Here is a 20,498-nt window from a genome sequence, read left to right as displayed (position 1 = left end):
TGGCACTTACTCATACATATTCATCTACTACTATTCCTCTCCTCTTCTCCTTTTCTCCTCCTCTTCCTTTACTCTCCCTTCATGACCACATACAACCATATAGCCTCCCGCCCCCACTCCAACACAGCCCTCGGTCAAAGGCCCTGTGCACCCACACGCCATGCACCGACACGTGCCAAACACCCGGGGAACCCCCCAAAACACCGTGCGACTAGCTACCTGTGCATCACCTGTGCAGGTGAACCCTTTGGGCTCACCTGCGCAGTTGGTGCGAGCGGTTCTAGTCGCACTTTACTCTACTCCTCCTAACACAGCGTCATATGACTTGGTGGCCCGTCCCCCTAACACAGCGTCACATGACTAGGTGGCCCGTCCCCCTAACACAGCGTCACATGACTAGGTGGCCCGTCCCCCTAACACAGCGTCACATGACTAGGTGGCCCGTCCCCCTAACACAGCGTCACATGACTAGGTGGCCCGTCCCCCTAACACAGCGTCATATGACTTGGTGGCCCGTCCCCCTAACACAGCGTCACATGACTAGGTGGCCCGTCCCCCTAACACAGCGTCACATGACTAGGTGGCCCGTCCCCCTAACACAGCGTCACATGACTAGGTGGCCCGTCCCCCTAACACAGCGTCACATGACTAGGTGGCCCGTCCCCCTAACACAGCATCACATGACTAGGTGGCCCGTCCCCCTAACACAGCGTCACATGACTAGGTGGCCCGTCCCCCTAACACAGCGTCACATGACTAGGTGGCCCGTCCCCCTAACACAGCGTCATATGACTTGGTGGCCCGTCCCCCTAACACAGCGTCACATGACAAGGTGGCCCGTCCCCCTAACACAGCGTCACATGACTAGGTGGCCCGTCCCCCTAACACAGCGTCACATGACTAGGTGGCCCGTCCCCCTAACACAGCGTCACATGACTAGGTGACCCATCCTCCTAACAGAGCGTCACATGACTGGGTGACCCATCCCCCCTAACACAGCATCACATGACTAGGTGGCCCGCCCTCTTAACACAGCGTCACATGACTGGGTGACCCGCCCTCCTAACACAGCGTCACATGACTAGGTGGCCCGCCCTCCTAACACAGCGTCACATGACTGGGTGACCCGTCCTCCTAACACAGCGTCACATGACTGGGTGACCCGTCTTCCTAACACAGCGTCACATGTTGATGTATACTCTGTTAAAACCAAAAATTGTTGTTAGAGAAAATGGAAGCGGCTCGCAATATTGACATATTATCTCGTTTTCTTTTTTGGGTCCTGTGGTAGGTTAGGATAAGACACCTCAGTATGACAGTTCCTTGACGTTGGGAACGCCCACAAGAACGGGCGGGACCATCACCCGAAATGATTGAGAATTGTTGGACAGCATCTTCCACACTCACCAGTGGTGGTGGACAACACCGTCCACGCTCACGAACACTGTCAGGCAGGTCTAGTGCGCAGCGCCTGCTAGCACTAGACAAGGCAACACCTTTTTTAGGTACTAATACTCATCCTCTCCCGCAGGTGGTCTGGTGATAATTGTGACGGATGTGAAGTACCTGACGACAGTGGAGGCTTACAAGGACAAGCTGGAGCCACACATGGAGCGCCTCGAACAACAGGGATTGTGGCACAAGGTAATATTTCCTCTAGTGTTGTTGTAGTTGTTGCTGGTTGAGGGCAACGACCTAGGGGTCAGAGGCGCCCCGGTTGCCCGGGACCCGGAAAATCCTCAAATGTTGTGGTCTTATTAGGAACAAAATGTACCATTCGTGAAAGATGGCAAGACGTAAGCAAGCTAAATACATTTTATTATTCTGCATACTTATATATATATATATATATATATATATATATATATATATATATATATATATGGCACAACTCTCCTAAACACGAGAGTTAAGTATACAACTTTAGAACACTTTCCCACCAGGAGACTCGAACCCTAGCCAGCACAGAAGCCTTCCAGCAACTGGCATAACAGGTACGCCTTAACCCTCTGCACCACCGCTCAGACCCTTAAAAGAGATGGTAATTTCGGAGTATTTAAATCCCCCAAAGATCAACACCTCCCAAGAGCACCAGAGCAAGTGAGGGGTCATTTAGACGTTAATTTCATCAAGTCCCTGTTAATATGGGAAGACACAGTGTCTCTGCTTAAGGCACAACTCTCCTAAACACGAGAGTTAAGTATACAACTTTAGAACACTTTCCCACCAGGAGACTCGAACCCTAGCCAGCACAGAAGCCTTCCAGCAACTGGCATAACAGGTACGCCTTAACCCTCTGCACCACCGCTCAGACCCTTAAAAGAGATGGTAATTTCGGAGTATTTAAATCCCCCAAAGATCAACACCTCCCAAGAGCACCAGAGCAAGTGAGGGGTCATTTAGACGTTAATTTCATCAAGTCCCTGTTAATATGGGAAGACACAGTGTCTCTGCTTAAGGCACAACTCTCATAAACACGAGAGTTAAGTATACAACTTTGTAACACTTTACCACCAGGAGACTCGAACCCTAGCCAGCACAGAAGCCTTCCAGCAACTGGCATAACAGGTACGCCTTAACCCTCTGCACCACCGCTCAGACCCTTAAAAGAGATGGTAATTTCGGAGTATTTAAATCCCCCAAAGATCAACACCTCCCAAGAGCACCAGAGCAAGTGAGGGGTCATTTAGACGTTAATTTCATCAAGTCCCTGTTAATATGGGAAGACACAGTGTCTCTGCTTAAGGCACAACTCTCCTAAACACGAGAGTTAAGTATACAACTTTAGAACACTTTCCCACCAGGAGACTCGAACCCTAGCCAGCACAGAAGCCTTCCAGCAACTGGCATAACAGGTACGCCTTAACCCTCTGCACCACCGCTCAGACCCTTAAAAGAGATGGTAATTTCGGAGTATTTAAATCCCCCAAAGATCAACACCTCCCAAGAGCACCAGAGCAAGTGAGGGGTCATTTAGACGTTAATTTCATCAAGTCCCTGTTAATATGGGAAGACACAGTGTCTCTGCTTAAGGCACAACTCTCCTAAACACGAGAGTTAAGTATACAACTTTAGAACACTTTCCCACCAGGAGACTCGAACCCTAGCCAGCACAGAAGCCTTCCAGCAACTGGCATAACAGGTACGCCTTAACCCTCTGCACCACCGCTCAGACCCTTAAAAGAGATGGTAATTTCGGAGTATTTAAATCCCCCAAAGATCAACACCTCCCAAGAGCACCAGAGCAAGTGAGGGGTCATTTAGACGTTAATTTCATCAAGTCCCTGTTAATATGGGAAGACACAGTGTCTCTGCTTAAGGCACAACTCTCCTAAACACGAGAGTTAAGTATACAACTTTAGAACACTTTCCCACCAGGAGACTCGAACCCTAGCCAGCACAGAAGCCTTCCAGCAACTGGCATAACAGGTACGCCTTAACCCTCTGCACCACCGCTCAGACCCTTAAAAGAGATGGTAATTTCGGAGTATTTAAATCCCCCAAAGATCAACACCTCCCAAGAGCACCAGAGCAAGTGAGGGGTCATTTAGACGTTAATTTCATCAAGTCCCTGTTAATATGGGAAGACACAGTGTCTCTGCTTAAGGCACAACTCTCCTAAACACGAGAGTTAAGTATACAACTTTAGAACACTTTCCCACCAGGAGACTCGAACCCTAGCCAGCACAGAAGCCTTCCAGCAACTGGCATAACAGGTACGCCTTAACCCTCTGCACCACCGCTCAGACCCTTAAAAGAGATGGTAATTTCGGAGTATTTAAATCCCCCAAAGATCAACACCTCCCAAGAGCACCAGAGCAAGTGAGGGGTCATTTAGACGTTAATTTCATCAAGTCCCTGTTAATATGGGAAGACACAGTGTCTCTGCTTAAGGCACAACTCTCCTAAACACGAGAGTTAAGTATACAACTTTAGAACACTTTCCCACCAGGAGACTTTCCCACCAGGTGAAAGTGTTCTAAAGTTGTATACTTAACTCTCGTGTTTAGGAGAGTTGTGCCTTAAGCAGAGACACTGTGTCTTCCCATATTAACAGGGACTTGATGAAATTAACGTCTAAATGACCCCTCACTTGCTCTGGTGCTCTTGGGAGGTGTTGATCTTTGGGGGATTTAAATACTCCGAAATTACCATCTCTTTTAAGGGTCTGAGCGGTGGTGCAGAGGGTTAAGGCGTACCTGTTATGCCAGTTGCTGGAAGGCTTCTGTGCTGGCTAGGGTTCGAGTCTCCTGGTGGGAAAGTGTTCTAAAGTTGTATACTTAACTCTCGTGTTTAGGAGAGTTGTGCCTTAAGCAGAGACACTGTGTCTTCCCATATTAACAGGGACTTGATGAAATTAACGTCTAAATGACCCCTCACTTGCTCTGGTGCTCTTGGGAGGTGTTGATCTTTGGGGGATTTAAATACTCCGAAATTACCATCTCTTTTAAGGGTCTGAGCGGTGGTGCAGAGGGTTAAGGCGTACCTGTTATGCCAGTTGCTGGAAGGCTTCTGTGCTGGCTAGGGTTCGAGTCTCCTGGTGGGAAAGTGTTCTAAAGTTGTATACTTAACTCTCGTGTTTAGGAGAGTTGTGCCTTAAGCAGAGACACTGTGTCTTCCCATATTAACAGGGACTTGATGAAATTAACGTCTAAATGACCCCTCACTTGCTCTGGTGCTCTTGGGAGGTGTTGATCTTTGGGGGATTTAAATACTCCGAAATTACCATCTCTTTTAAGGGTCTGAGCGGTGGTGCAGAGGGTTAAGGCGTACCTGTTATGCCAGTTGCTGGAAGGCTTCTGTGCTGGCTAGGGTTCGAGTCTCCTGGTGGGAAAGTGTTCTAAAGTTGTATACTTAACTCTCGTGTTTAGGAGAGTTGTGCCTTAAGCAGAGACACTGTGTCTTCCCATATTAACAGGGACTTGATGAAATTAACGTCTAAATGACCCCTCACTTGCTCTGGTGCTCTTGGGAGGTGTTGATCTTTGGGGGATTTAAATACTCCGAAATTACCATCTCTTTTAAGGGTCTGAGCGGTGGTGCAGAGGGTTAAGGCGTACCTGTTATGCCAGTTGCTGGAAGGCTTCTGTGCTGGCTAGGGTTCGAGTCTCCTGGTGGGAAAGTGTTCTAAAGTTGTATACTTAACTCTCGTGTTTAGGAGAGTTGTGCCTTAAGCAGAGACACTGTGTCTTCCCATATTAACAGGGACTTGATGAAATTAACGTCTAAATGACCCCTCACTTGCTCTGGTGCTCTTGGGAGGTGTTGATCTTTGGGGGATTTAAATACTCCGAAATTACCATCTCTTTTAAGGGTCTGAGCGGTGGTGCAGAGGGTTAAGGCGTACCTGTTATGCCAGTTGCTGGAAGGCTTCTGTGCTGGCTAGGGTTCGAGTCTCCTGGTGGGAAAGTGTTCTAAAGTTGTATATATATATATATATATATATATATATATATATATATATATATATATATATATATATATATAATAAAATATATAGTGAGGGTACCACCTCTGGTGCCAATGTGGGGACCCATAGCCTCGGAGAAGAAAATAAAAAGTATTCAGAGGAGACCTTGTGGTTTCTCACTGAACACTAATATTATCTTCTCCTACCACCCCCATTCTTTTGTATGTACACATATATTTGCTTTATTTGAACTTTGTTACAAAAAAGGAGTTACATATAGGTTACAAAGATGGTTATCATAGGTTGTCGAGTTCCTCCAGCTCCTCAGATGGCGGACAGGAACCCTGGATGCAGTGCGCATTTCCCCTCTGTATCGCCACGCTGAGGCGCTGGAAAAGAAAGCTGGCAGCTCTAGGGTCCCTTATTTCAATGAGCACTTTTACCCCAGGAGCCGAGTGTCTCAGAAGCAATAGGGACAAAATTGTAGTGGTGATCCAGTTCTCTATACTTACGGGATTTGGCTGCTACCCTGTGGGTGGCAGCGCCACCTGGTTGTGCAACACTGAGGTCAATGTAGGTGTTAGCCAGGGTTGATACGCACGTGTAGTCCCATACCAACTGCTTGCCATTCTTCCAGGGGTTCACTGTGATACCATCCGGGCAACCAATATGAGCATCAGAGTTACGGGGCGTTAGGTAACGGGGCTCTCTTTCAGCTGGGCATCCAGCTGTGGTGAGGCTCCTCTTGATGATGTCATTAACTTCACTGTGCCTCGAGTGCCATTCCCCTGTGCTTTGGCAGAGTAGGCCATGGTGGCCGTACCTGTCAGCCACCACCTCGCCGCAAATACACCTATATCTGGTGTGGATTGGGGCAGCAAGGCGGAGGGCCACAGCAATTCGGAGGGCGTGTGGTGTGAGACGCGTGCCAGTGGCCGACATTGGGGTTGCTAACAGGAAATCCCCTGCATGTGAGGCTGCTACTGCTGTGAGGCGAGCAATATCGTGTTGTGTTGTTGCCGCACCCAGGCACTCTGCAGCAACTTGGTCTACAATGGAGCCATCCCAGCTGGATTGCTTGTGGGCTTTTGGGGATGGTGGTTGTGGTGATGGCCCTGCACGAGAGGCCCACTCTGTGGCACAGCGTGTAAAATTGAGATCATGTACACCTGCCAGCTGATGTAAGTGTATATATATATATATATATATATATATATATATATATATATATATATATATATATATATATATATATATATATATATATATATATACTAGCAGTACCCACCACGCGTTGCTGTGGCTCAGTCTGGGTAAGTGGGAAAGAAAGAAAAAGGAAAGCGCAACTTTCTAATATATTTAATTTTACAATGTTTGTGGGTATACAATATTTTTTGTTGTTCCGTTATCTGTAGAAATATAGAAACTGTCTGGTTTGCCAACTCTAGAACACACGAAATATAATTTTCTATGTGAGAAGCAATCCGTGTCTAAATATAAACTGCACAATTCTGAAGATTGGCCCTGAGCTTTGTTGATGGTGATTGCAAACGCCAATCGAATTGGAAATTACAATATCTTAAATTGAAATGGCATATCTGTTGGAATCATAAGAATGCGAGGAATAAGGACATCTCCACTTGTGAAAGGTCCTGTCAAGATTGTTGCTTCTACGACGTCGCTGATCAATTTTTTACAGCAAGCCGCGTGGCGTTGCGAAGTTTTGGCTGGTTGATATTTCGCAACATGATAATTGGCACGCCGATTTTCAATTGAAAAAAATTTCAAAGCAATCGGAAAAGAACTTTCAGAGTTTACAGCATGTGTTGCTCTTCCGTCCTACAGATGGTGCTGATTTTCCAAAAAATCCTGTTTTTCCTATCACAGGTAAAGCATGTATATAGTAGGTAAATAAAAACGCTCCTCTATTCGAATGCAACGTTGCGTCAAAATTTCAAAGCAATCGGTAAAGAGGATTCGAAGATTTCCCTCACGTGAAAAACACATTAAAATTAAAGTTTTAAAGCGGATTAAGGCGCCCTGTAGTTACCAGTTGCGTTGCTCCTGGGAGTATGGGTTCGAGTCACTTCTGGGGTGTGAGTTTTCAGTCGCATATAGTCCTGGGGACCATTCAGGCTTGTTCGCATTTGTGTTCCTCACGTGTGCCCCAAAGAATGAGGTGATTTGGTGAAATGCTATGCCCAAGATTACCATCCGAGTTGCCGGCGGGGAAGTGGTTCAAATAGCTTCGGCTATCACTTCCTTTTGTCCGGCCGTGATGGTCAAGCGGATTAAGGCGCCCTGTAGTTACCAGTTGCGTTGCTCCTGGGAGTATGGGTTCGAGTCACTTCGGGGGTGTGAGTTTTCAGTCGCATATAGTCGTGGGGACCATTCAGGCTTGTTCGCATTTGTGTTCCTCACATGTGCCCCAAAGAATGAGGTGATTTGGTGAAATGCTATGCCCAAGATTACCATCCGAGTTGCCGGCGGGGAAGTGGTTCAAATAGTTTCGGCTATCACTTCCTTTTGTCTGGCCGTGATGGTCAAGCGGATTAAGGCGCCCTGTAGTTACCAGTTGCGATGCTCCTGGGAGTATGGGTTCGAGTCACTTCTGGGGAGTGAGTTTTCAGTCGCATATAGTCCTGGGGACCATTCAGGCTTGTTCGCATTCGTGTTCCTCATGTGTGCCCCAAAGAATGAGGTGATTTGGTGAAATGTTATGCCCAAGATTACCATCCGAGTTGCCGGCGGGGAAGTGGTTCAAATAGCTTCGGCTATCACTTCCTTTTGTCCGGCCGTGATGTTCAAGCGGATTAAGGCGCCCTGTAGTTACCAGTTGCGTTGCTCCTGGGAGTATGGGTTCGAGTCACTTCTGGGGAGTGAGTTTTCAGTCATTATATATATATATATATATATATATATATATATATATATATATATATATATATATATATATATATATATATATTGTTAAATATGACCGAAAAAGCAACATTAATAATTCTAACACGAATTTTCTCTATGTTTCTTATATTTCTTTTCACTGTTGATGGTAACTGAAAAATCAATTCTCCAAAATTCATTTTTATTTCTAGTCTGATGCGACACTTGAACGCGTTTCGTTAAACTTATTACATTTTCAAAGACTTTAGTTTACACACACACAACTGTAACTGAACAAAGTTCAAACAGCTTCGATTTTATATCTGCATTTGGGTGAGGTGATATGTTACAACAGTTTTGGATGAGGTGAAAACAAACTTTCAACACAAGACAGAACACGAAACAATGGGTATAATATTTTATAAGTTAACGGGAAGAATGGAAGTAACTGCAAAGGGCCTATTGGCCCATATTTCTTGATGTTTCTATATAGGTGCGGAGTCTTGAAGTGGGTAGGATATAGTTGTGCATTAATTGGCTGTTGATTGATGGTGTCGACTTCTTAATGTGTAGTGCCTTGCAGATATCAAGCCGCCTGCTATTGCTGTATCTATCGATGATTTCTGTGTTTTTTGTTAAGACTTCTCTGGTGATGGTCTGGTTGTGGGAAGAGATTATATGTTCTCTTTTAAAGCGTTCTGCTTTGTGTCTGGAGAGTTTCTCATGAGTAGGCTGGCCGTTTTTTTGGTTTTATAGTAAATCGTCAATTGTAACTTCTGATTTTTGTCTGTTGGGATAACGTTTCTATTAACAATATCTTTCAGGACCCCTTCCTCCGTTTTATGAGCTGTGGAAAAGAAGTTCCTGTATAATAGTCTAATAGGGGGTACAGGTGTTGTGTTTGTTGTCTCTTCAGTGGTTGCATGGCGTTTAACCTTCCTTCTTATGATGTCTTCAACGAAACCATTGGAGAAGCCTTTTTTAACTAGGACCTGCCTTACGCTGCAGAGTTCTTCATCGACTTGCTTCCATCCTGAGCTGTGGCTGAGAGCACGGTCGACGTAAGCGTTAACAACACTCCTTTTGTACCTGTCTGGGCAGTCACTGTTGGCATTGAGGCACATTCCTATGTTTGTTTCCTTAGTGTAGACTGCAGTGTGGAAACCTCCATGACATGTCCATACGCGTATCCAGGATTATATTCCCCAATAATTTTTGGCAGGTGGTGTCCGGATCTGTGAACGCCAAGAAATCCGGACTCCACCTGCCAAAGATTATTGGGGAATATAAACCTGGATATGCGTATGGAAATGTCAAGACACATAAGCCTGGAAACCCACTTCGGCCAATCATCAGCCAGATACCCACACCTACGTACAGACTGGCGAAACGACTCAACGGCTTGCTGACTCCTTATGTCCCTTGCGCCGTCAGCCTGAAGTCTCCAAAGGAATTTGTTGACTTACTGCGGGGAACACGGGCCACAAGAATAAGAGCCTCATTGGACGTAGAATCACTTTTTACCAACGTACCTGTGGATGAAACAATCAGGATGATAGCGGACAGAGTGTATCGTGATCCGTCCTCTACTCTTCTTGAGATACCAGAAAACATTCTAAGGAAACTACTCCAAGCTTGATGGGGTCGCCATGGGTTCTCCCTTAAGTGTCCTGTTTGCAAACTTCTACATGAGTACCATTGAGCAAAAAGTCTTAGTCAACATGAACTTGAAACCGGCCATATACTGCAGGTATGTTGACGACATTTTTACACAGGTACCTGATGTCAAACATCTGCAGGAGCTGAAGGAGGCATTTGAGCAGAACTATGTGTTGTGTTTCACTTACGAGATGGAGAAAGATGGGAAGCTGCCCTTTCTAGATGTAACAGTCATGGAAAGGATTGGAGGTTTCCACACTGCAGTCTACACTAAGGAAACAAACATAGAAATGTACCTAAATGCCAACAGTGACTGCCCAGACAGGTACAAGAGGAGTGTTGTTAACGCTTATGTCGACCGTGCTCTCAGCCACAGCTCAGGATGGAAGCAAGTCGACGAAGAACTCAATAGGGTAAGGCAGGTCTTATTCAACAACGGCTTCTCCAATGGTTTCATTGAAGACATCATAAGAAGGAAAGTGAAACGCCATGCAACCTCTGAAAAGACAGCTAACACAACACCTATACCCCCTATTAGACTATTTTACAGGAACTTCTTTTCCACAGCTACTGACGATTTACTATAAAACCAAGAAAACGGCCAGTTTACTCATGAAAAACTCTCCAGACACAAAGCAGAACGCTTTAAAAGAGACCAACGTCGTCTCTGCCTTCAAATGCCCTCCTGGGGACTGTAAGCCTCAAAAAATTCAGTGTATAGGCAAGACAACAGCTCTTTCCAGGCGTTTAACGATGCATAAGCAACAGGGCTCCATTAAGGAACATATAATCTCTTCCCACAACCAAACCATCACCAGAGAAATCTTAGCAAACAACACAGAAATCATTGATAGATACAGCGATAGCAGGCGGCTTGACATCTGCGAGGCACTACACATCAAGAAGTCAACACCAGCAATCAACTGCCAATTAATGCACAACTATATTCTACCCCCTTCAAGACTCTGCTCCAATATAGAAGCACCAAGAAATATGGGCCAATAAGCCCTCTGCAAAGATTTCCATTCTTACCTTCAATACCCATTGTTTCGTGTTCTGTCTTGTGTTGAAAGTTTGTTTTCACCTCATCCAAAACTGTTGTAACATATCACCTCACCCAAATGCAGGTATAAAAAATCGAAGATGTTTAAGCTCTATTCAGTTATAGTTGTGTGTGTGTAAACTAAAGTCTTTGAAAATGTAATAAGTTTTACGAAACGCGCTCAAGTGTCCCATCAGACTAGAAATAAAAATTAATTTTGGAGAATTGATTTTTCAGTTACCATCAACAGTGAAAAAAATATAAGAATCATAGAGAAAATTCGTGTTAGAATTATTAATCTAATCTTGCTTTTTTGGTCATATTTAACAATATATATATATATATATATATATATATATATATATATATATATATATATATATATATATATATATATATATATATATTTTTTTTTTTTTTTTTTTTTTTTTTTATAAAAAAAAGGAAGGGAGTACCACCTCTAGCTGGAAGAAGGGGGACCCATAGCCTCGGAGGAAACCACGCATAACGCATTAGAGGGAATGTTTAGATCCCCTCCAATACAGTTTCTGTGTGCTTTTCTCCTACCACCCCCTTCCTTGAATATTTTTTGTGCTTTATTATGCATTTGATGGTTACAAGATATACATGAGTTGATACAAAAATAATAATGCAAAAAGGTGCTTAAAGGTTATGGATCTCTTGAAGAACACAACAATGGGAAACATTGATGAATGTCACAGACGGGTTCGATCATTGTTGCAAGTCAAACACTTCTTCGAATTCCTCTGAAGTTGGACTAGTGCCCAAGACGCAACAGGCATTTCCCCTCTGAATCGCAACACTGAGGCGCTGGAACAAGAAACTTTTTGCTCTCTGGTCTTTTGTAGCGCTGATCAATTTGTCCCCCAATTCCTTCAGGAACTTCAATGCACATTTTCCCCACGAACCGAGGGTCTCCGAGCCGATCGGAACAAAGCTGTAGCAGTGTGCTAGACCTCTGTATTTAATAATTTTCTGCGATTCCCTGAAAGAAGCAGCACCACCGCTTTCACGTGTGCTGTAGTGGAGGTAGGTACTGGCCAGTGTGGCAGCGCACGTGTAGTCCCATACCACTTGCTTACCATCCTTCCAAGGTAGCAAGGTGACCCCATCAGGGCGCTTCTGAGGGTCGTTAGGTCTGGATAAGTGTGGTTCTCTTTGTGCCGGGCAGCGGGCTGTGGCGAGGCTCCTCTTGATGATGTCGTTGACTTCTTCATGTCTTGCAATTTTACCCTGTGATTTACGACATACCAGACCATGACGACCATATTGGTCTGCCATCGCAGTTCCGCAGATGCACCTATGTTCGGTGAGGATGGGGGCGGCAAGGCGAAGGGCAACTCCAATGCGGAGAGCGTCTTGACTGAGGCGAGTTCCCAGGGCTGCATTGGGCACAGCAAATAAAAAATCCCCGGCGTGGGGTGCTGTTACCGCTAGGAGGCGGGCTTTGTTTTCAGCATCAGCGTTGTCAATCATTGCTGTGACAGTCTTTTCCATTATGGGGCTATCCCAGTGGGCCTGCTTGTGGTCTTTTGGGACTTGTGGTCGGGGTTGAGGGTGTGCAATGGTGTCCCATTGTCTGGCTGCTTCGATGAACGTTTGATCATGAGTTCCCGCTGTCTCTCTCATACGCTCTGGTAGGATCTGCCCTACCAATTCGTTGGCTGCTGTACATGAGGATAAGAATGCTGGAAGTGCTACCTCAGTTGCCTTTCGTATGCCTACGAATTCATTATATATATATATATATATATATATATATATATATATATATAATGAATTATATTCCAATATATATATATATTGGAATATATATATTGGAATATATATTCCAATAATGAATTTTGGAGAATTGATTTTTGAATTACCTCCAACAGTGAAAAGAAATGTACGAAAGATTGAGAAAATTCGTGTTAGAATTATTAATCTTACTTTTTCGGTCATATTTAATAATAATATATATATATATATATATATATATATATATATATATATATATATATATATATATATATATATATATATATATATATATATATATATATATATATATATATATATATTATTAAATATGACCGAAAAAGTAAGATTAATAATTCTAACACGAATTTTCTCAATCTTTCGTACATTTCTTTTCACTGTTGGAGGTAAATCAAAAATCAATTCTCCAAAATTCATTTTTATTTCTAGTCTGACGCGACACGAGCGCGTTTCGTAAAACTTATTACATTTTCAAAGACTTTAGTTTACAAATACACAACTGAATAGAACTTACGCATCTCCGATTTTATATCTACATTTGAGTGAGGTGGATGGGGTGAGGTGGCATTAATAGGGTATTAATTTTATCAACACAAGACAGAACAAGAGGTGGTATTAATAGGGTATTAATTTCATCAACACAAGACAAAACACGAAACAATGGGTATTGAATAGAAGTGTTTGTAGAAAGCCTATTGGTCCATATTTCTTGATGCATCTATATTGGAGCGGAGTCTTGAGGTGGGTAGAATATAGTTGTGCATTAATTGGCTGTTGATTGCTGGTGTTGACTTCTTGATGTGTAGTGCCTCGCAAACGTCAAGCCGCCTGCTATCGCTGTATCTATCGATGATTTCTGTGTTGTTTATTAAGTAAAGTCAGCCAGGATGTGCTATTTGCAGAGTTACTAAGTAAATTATTAAGTAAAGTCAGCCAGGATGTGCTATTTGCAGAGTTACTAAGTAAATTATTAAGTAAAGTCAGCCAGGATGTGCTATTTGCAGAGTTACTAAGTAAATTATTAAGTAAAGTAATCAGGTCCTAGTCAACAACGGCTTCTCCAATGGTTTCGTCGAAGACATCATAAGAAGGAAAGTGAAACGCCATGCAACCTCTGAAGAGACAACTAACACAACACCTATACCCCCTATTAGACCTCTAGTGACTTATTAATATTTGACTGGGCTTACTATGCTAATGTCAAACCTTTTCTGAATGTTTATAAATACTCCAACTGGGACTGGAGTTCCTGTTTTTCTTGTGAGTTTAAAAATATTCTGAGTTATGTTTAACTTTGTAAGTTATATTTTTGGTTTATAGATATCCTGAGTTATGCTTAACTTTTTCAGTTACATCTTTTTTGCTTATAGATATCCTGAGTTATGCCTAACTTTGCGAGTTATATCTTTTTCAATGCATCTGCAAATTTATTGAATCAAATCTTCAACTGTAAAGACTAAAATAAAAAAATTCAATTTATTTTTGCCTCCATTACACCTTTATGATATCTTAAGGCTATATTTTATTTTAGGAAATCTTTGATGGTTTTTATTCCATTCATATAGAGTTCTCATTTCCACATTCAGAGAGTTTAGTACAAATTTTAAATTTATGTTCATTATCACATGATTTAGTTAAACAAGTAGGAACAGTTGGCTCATGAATCGAATATATAACGCAGGTACAAATGTTGTATGTTGAATCTAGAGAATGGAATAATGTAGCGAGAGGTTGAGTGCGCCCAGTTGATCTCGCCGAAATCCTTCCCCAGTCGTATGTAATAAGCTCAACGAATATCTTGAACGCCAACGGATTTCTACGTCGTATATTATGTCAAAAGAACATTTACAATGTGTCAAAAAGAACAACATATACAATTTAATCGTAATCACACGATGAAATCATGTAAATAACTATTATTCCCAGCGACACCAGGATGTGGCGTTATCAGTAATTATCCCAAGTATCACCAGGGTGTGGTGTTTTCAACCATTATTCCCAGTATCACCAGGGTGTGGTGTTATCAACCATTGTTCCCAGTATCACCAGGATGTAGTGTTATCAACCAGTGTTCCCAGTATCACGAGGGTGTGGTTTTATCAACCATTGTTCTCAGTATCACCAGGGTGTGGTGTTATCAACCATTGCTCCCTTTATCACTAGGGTGTGGTAAAGGGAACACTCAAGATAGCATTTACGCACAAAGCATTTCCACACTAAATTCATTTACACAGAAAATACAACATTTACACAACAAATATGCCCTTTATGCACAAAATGTATTATTTTCACTCATAATATGCCATTCACACATAAAATGTGTCGTTTATAGATATAGTATGTCATATACATACAAAATACACACACAAAAATATACCATTTACACAAATATTACATGAACGCTCAAAGTATAACATTTACACAAAGTATGATATTTGCACAAATAAAGTAATTGTTTTTACATTTAGACAATCAAAATGCGCTTTCACTAAAATTACACAATTTCACAAACATAATTTTCATAAAATACCCACACATTCTCTGATAAACCAAAATACTCTTCCACACGTGCACATGAAGATTTATTTTTTTCAGATTACATATATATAACTTACACAATTACTCAATTTTGTATATATATATGTCGTACCTAGTAGCCAGAACGCACTTCTCAGCCTACTATGCAAGGCCCGATTTGCCTAATAAGCCAAGTTTTCATGAATTAATATATTTTCTCTAATTTTTTTCTTATGAAATGATTAAGCTACCCATTTCATTATGTATGAGGTTAATTTTTTTTATTGGAGTTAAAATTAACGTAGATATATGACCAAACCTAACCAACCCTACCTAACCTAACCTAACCTATCTTTATAGGTTAGGTTAGGTTAGGTTACCGATAAAGTTAGGTTAGGTTAGGTTAGGTAGGTTAGGTAGTCGAAAAACAATTAATTCGGGAAAACTTGGCTTATTAGACAAATCGGGCCTTGCATAGTAGGCTGAGAAGTGCGTTCTGGCTATTAGGTACGACATATATATATATATATATATATATATATATATATATATATATATATATATATATATATATATATATATATATATAATATATATCATATGTATAGCACAAAAATACAGTTGCACCAGTTCCACTTCAGCAAATTAAAAACACAACTTGCGTAGATACACTCTTCACACAAAACATTTAAAACATGGACAATTATTACTCAAATTGTGTAATTATTACATATCTTTGCACAATTAATGCAAGCAAACTTGCTATATAATTACATATCTTGTGCATTGACAATCAATGCACAACAGGTGTAAATACATACTTCGTCCACATACACAACATGCGCAATTATTACATAAATTGCACAAATATTTTACATCTTTCATAATTATTATTACACAACTTGCATAAATACAATCAAATACATATCCAGTACTAATACGTACAAATACGTAACTGGCCAAAATATGTAAATTCGCAATTATCACAAATACCCAAATCACAAAAATATAATTACAACAAGTACACAATTAATACACAACTTGCACAAAATATAATCAATACACAGCTAGGCGAAATATTAACAATACATAACTAGTGCATATACATTAAATAAACAACTACACAATTCCACAAATACACATACAAAACATGTATAATTAATACACAACTTGCACAAACAATACACAATTTGGATGAATTTAATGAATACATAAGTGCAATCATCATACAGCTTATGCAAAATACATAACATGCACAATTAATACACAAATTGCACAAGTAAAATAATTGTCCTATATGTACAAATATAATCACACCCAACTTTGTCAAACAATACTCAATTTGCATAAAATTTGTCTATGTATGATTAGTACGTCATTTACAATATGCTGAGCTTAACCAACTCCCCAAAAGTCAGTATTTCACATATATGAATGGTACATCTGACTTCCTATGAGCTCAGTATAAAACACACATACATTTTCCATCAATGTTTCAACATTATTAGTGCTAAATTATTCATCTGGCGCTTGTTCATTGTGTTTAATACCTTATTAATTCCCCCTTGTTACATCCTCTCCTATCATGTCATCCATATTAAATTTAAGCAAACCATCCAACTTACTTATTGGTTCTAGACTTAGTTATGATAGGGCAGGTGGGGGTTAGATGAAGGCAGAAATTTCTAAGATAATTTAAGCAAATTTACTATAACCCATCAAAATGCATCCTAATAAAATCTAAATTCATATAAATCTATCACAAATTGTACTTATACTACACAAATTTAACCAAATTCAATCTAGTAAAAGGTAAACTAACTAAATATGAGCATCTCATATCCTCACATACAAGCCTATGTCACCTCTGTCCATGCTTTACATGATTTGGCTATAGCTCAAACACCCAAATAGGTATTTTTACACTGTTTATGAACGTGCTAGTTCATTACCTCTAAGATATTACATATCCTACCCTACATACCCTCACCTAACCTGGCCTAGCATATTCAAAGCTAGATTTGATTAAAGTTGGCGAAATTTGAACTATCCCACCTAAATTCAACCTAATTTAAGGCAATTTCGATAAAATATACCAATAATTTTATGTAACATAGCACAGACAAAGCCCATTTTACCAACATTTTCACCTATTCCAACCTACCCTACACAACCTTACCTAACCTGACCTAGCAGATCCTCAGCTAGATTTGATTAAAGTTGGTGAAATTTAAGTTATCCCACCTAATTTAAGACAATTTCCACCAAATATTCCAAAATGTTTTGTATCATAGCAAAGCCAAAGCCCATTTTTAGCCAAGTTTTCACCTATTGCATCCTACCCTAGACAACCTCACCTAACCTAATCTGACCCAACATATCCAAAACTAGATTTCATTAAAGTGGTTATGTGTTAAAGATCTTTGCACAGCTCGGGGAATACCCTTAGCGGTGATGGAATTTTTATTGTCAAGCAAAAGCACACTATACATTTTGGGCTTGAGTGCCACAACTTGAAGGATGTGTTTATCTGATACCTCTGACTTTAACAGCCCTAAAACACCCTTTTTAGAAGGATCATACAAGGGGTGAGTTTCAGGAAAATTACTCGTATCCATCCACAAACTAAGGGGTTCTTTCCCCATCTCATTAAAGACATCTTCAGCTAGTAAGCTGAAAATGAAACTGTCTGTATCACTATGCAGCAGTTGTACCCTATCTGAATAGTGGTTCTTAAGTACCCTGTACCAAAAATGGTACAAACTGTATTTTGCTAGCTCAAGAATCTGGAACCCAATGTAATTAGGATGAGTAATTTTAATGAATGGTCTGGAACTGACAGACAATAATTTATTGTCACCTAAATGCACCATACGTTTAAAGCATGGATTCTTTACCTCTCGTAAAAAGACCCTAGCTGAAGTCACTAGTTTGGTGTCAATGGCATAACGGGCTGGGTTCAGTAGTGTTTTACCAAAAACACTGTTCGTCAGTAATTTGAAGAGTGTTTTCCTATCGTTACTGGTGGAGGCATTTCTATTGTTAACGTTGGTGTTAACAAATTCTGCCATAAAATCTGACTGACTGAACTCGTAAATTGCATGTATAGTTTCCACTTCAAGTCCTATCTCAATAAATAGTTGTAAAAGGTCAAGAGATATGAAATAATGTTTCTTGGGGAGATGATCTCCAACCAGTTTAATATTTTTTTTAGGGAGATTTGTAATATTTGTTTCCAGAAGTCCCCTACTAAATGGTGAGATATCCTCTATACTTATCCCCCTATGGTGTAAACAAAGGGGTAGATCGTCTGTTAGTCTAGCTATTTCAGGTCTTGTGTGTTTGGTGTCAATTAAGAGCCAGTACCCTTTGTTAGAAGAGAATGGCTGTTCTGTCATTATCTTCCCTCCACTAATGAAGGAGTTCATCTCATCAGATGATAGTCTCCTTAGTCCCCCATAGGGCAATTTCTTAGTAATACAACTCCCGTAGAGGGAGTTGAAATCTAGATAGAGTAAGAATGAAGTCCTATCCTCCTGGGGGTTAAAAGATGGATTGACATAGCGGTTGTTAGCTCTGACATAACTCCTAACTGCAGTTGTAAAACCCCCTCGTATGTTTTGTGATAAGAAATTGTGCAACGTCACATCTGCACTTAACTCCAATGATATTTTGCTACTTTTCAGGAAGCAGTCGTAGGAGTACCCTGGGAGGCTACAATAGTGTGTCAATTCTAAAGAATATATATCATTTAGAATTGCCCTGTGGTGTGTAAAAATGTCAGCCAGTAATCCTACATCACACCTCAAATAAATGAGGATGTAGTATTTTAATGTCCTACACCCTGTAGCCTCCCATACTAATTTAGAATGATTATATTCTTCCAAAGTTATACCTGATTTGTTTAGGGAGCTGTAGAACATTTCAATAGGAGGGAGTGTTGTGTCATTAAAGCAGCTGATTTTTGTGGTATATTCATAAGGGAAAAACTGCTTACCCTTTAAGAGTAGGTGGTGACTCTTTTTGGGCAAACCTTCTATCATTGAGTGAGTGAATGTTAAGGGGCTGGCTGAATCAATGTGGGTCTTTGCTAGGGATGAAAGACTACCTGTAATAAAAGCCAGTGAATCAAGAAATTTAGGCTTCCCTATTTCTACCTTAAGATATTTCGTCCCGTCTCATGAGGATATTGCTCTTAATATTTGAACCCATGGCAAACTCCCTCAAAATTAAGCCCATGTCATAAGACATATTGTGAGCAATTAGGACTAAAGTCTCTAGAGCGTTCTTGTGGCGGAGGTTGCAGTAATTACATAGAGCTCCAATATAATTGAGTTTTTCCCTAAGGTGATCATGATGTTGAACCTTGAAATTGGAGGGTGTAAATACCTCCTCACAAAACTGGCAGTGTGTGTCTCCTAAAATGAACCATATCATCAAGAGACATGTCTATTTCATAATGGGGGAGAGTGGATCTGATAATTTCCCATTTGGTAGTAACTCGCTGCATGAAATGAGTGACTGTCCCCCCCAAAATAAGTAAATTTATCAATGACAGTGTGGTTCCTATCAACAATTATATAGCTGTATGCTATAGGTCTATGTATGACTGTAACAGAACCTAGACAATCCTCAGTGCTTAGGACACACTCAAAATCAAAATAGCCCACATGGGAAGGGGGGTAACCTTTCCCAGTATTTTTAAAATGGAGTGTGTTCCCAGCCTGAGGGTAAATCATTTTCTGAGTGATGTCGCAGGAAGATGAGTGATTTGTTAGCTCAGACGAATTTTGATATTCTGAGAGACAGTTTCTACAGAAGACTGTCTTTCGTCTGTGGCTGCAACTTATCGAACTCTTTAATTAGGGCCAAATGAGATTCCCCCAATAACAATAAAGGAACTATGACCGAGTACTGTCTGCTACCACGACGACGAAGAGAGACGTGATAGACACCGTCTGTATGTTTGTGTATTGAATACAAAAAAATGGATAGTTTATTTCTATTCTCCAATTTAGAGATATCCTCCCAAGACAGAGGGGAGGATAAATTGTCGTATTTGACCATTTTCCTAATCCTAGAGTGAGACTCTACAAGTCTCCCTATACGTCTCCACTTCCACCCTTGTTGTGATGCCAGAAAAGCAGCAATGCATTGAATAATGCATGTTTTATTGTTACCAGCAGGGTTTGGGTTGAAACCTCA

The 20,498-nt window shown here is 41.0% G+C and overlaps 1 protein-coding gene across 1 annotated transcript in view; it reads left to right on the top strand.

Annotated features, from left to right (window-relative positions):
• LOC138367840 (uncharacterized) overlaps positions 1-20,498 on the top strand; it is a 455,100-nt gene that overhangs the window by 407,236 nt on the left and 27,366 nt on the right. Inside the window, exon 8 of the mRNA XM_069329821.1 lies at positions 1,532-1,644. Within this exon, the coding sequence (XP_069185922.1) occupies positions 1,532-1,644 (113 nt within the window). The remainder of the gene's footprint in view (positions 1-1,531; positions 1,645-20,498) is intronic.

This window comes from Procambarus clarkii, chromosome 23 (genome assembly GCF_040958095.1).
Source record: "Procambarus clarkii isolate CNS0578487 chromosome 23, FALCON_Pclarkii_2.0, whole genome shotgun sequence".
NCBI classification, from domain to species: Eukaryota; Metazoa; Arthropoda; class Malacostraca; order Decapoda; family Cambaridae; genus Procambarus; species Procambarus clarkii.
The sequence above is the reverse complement of the archived record's forward strand: the minus strand, read 5'-3'. Positions and strand labels throughout refer to the sequence as shown.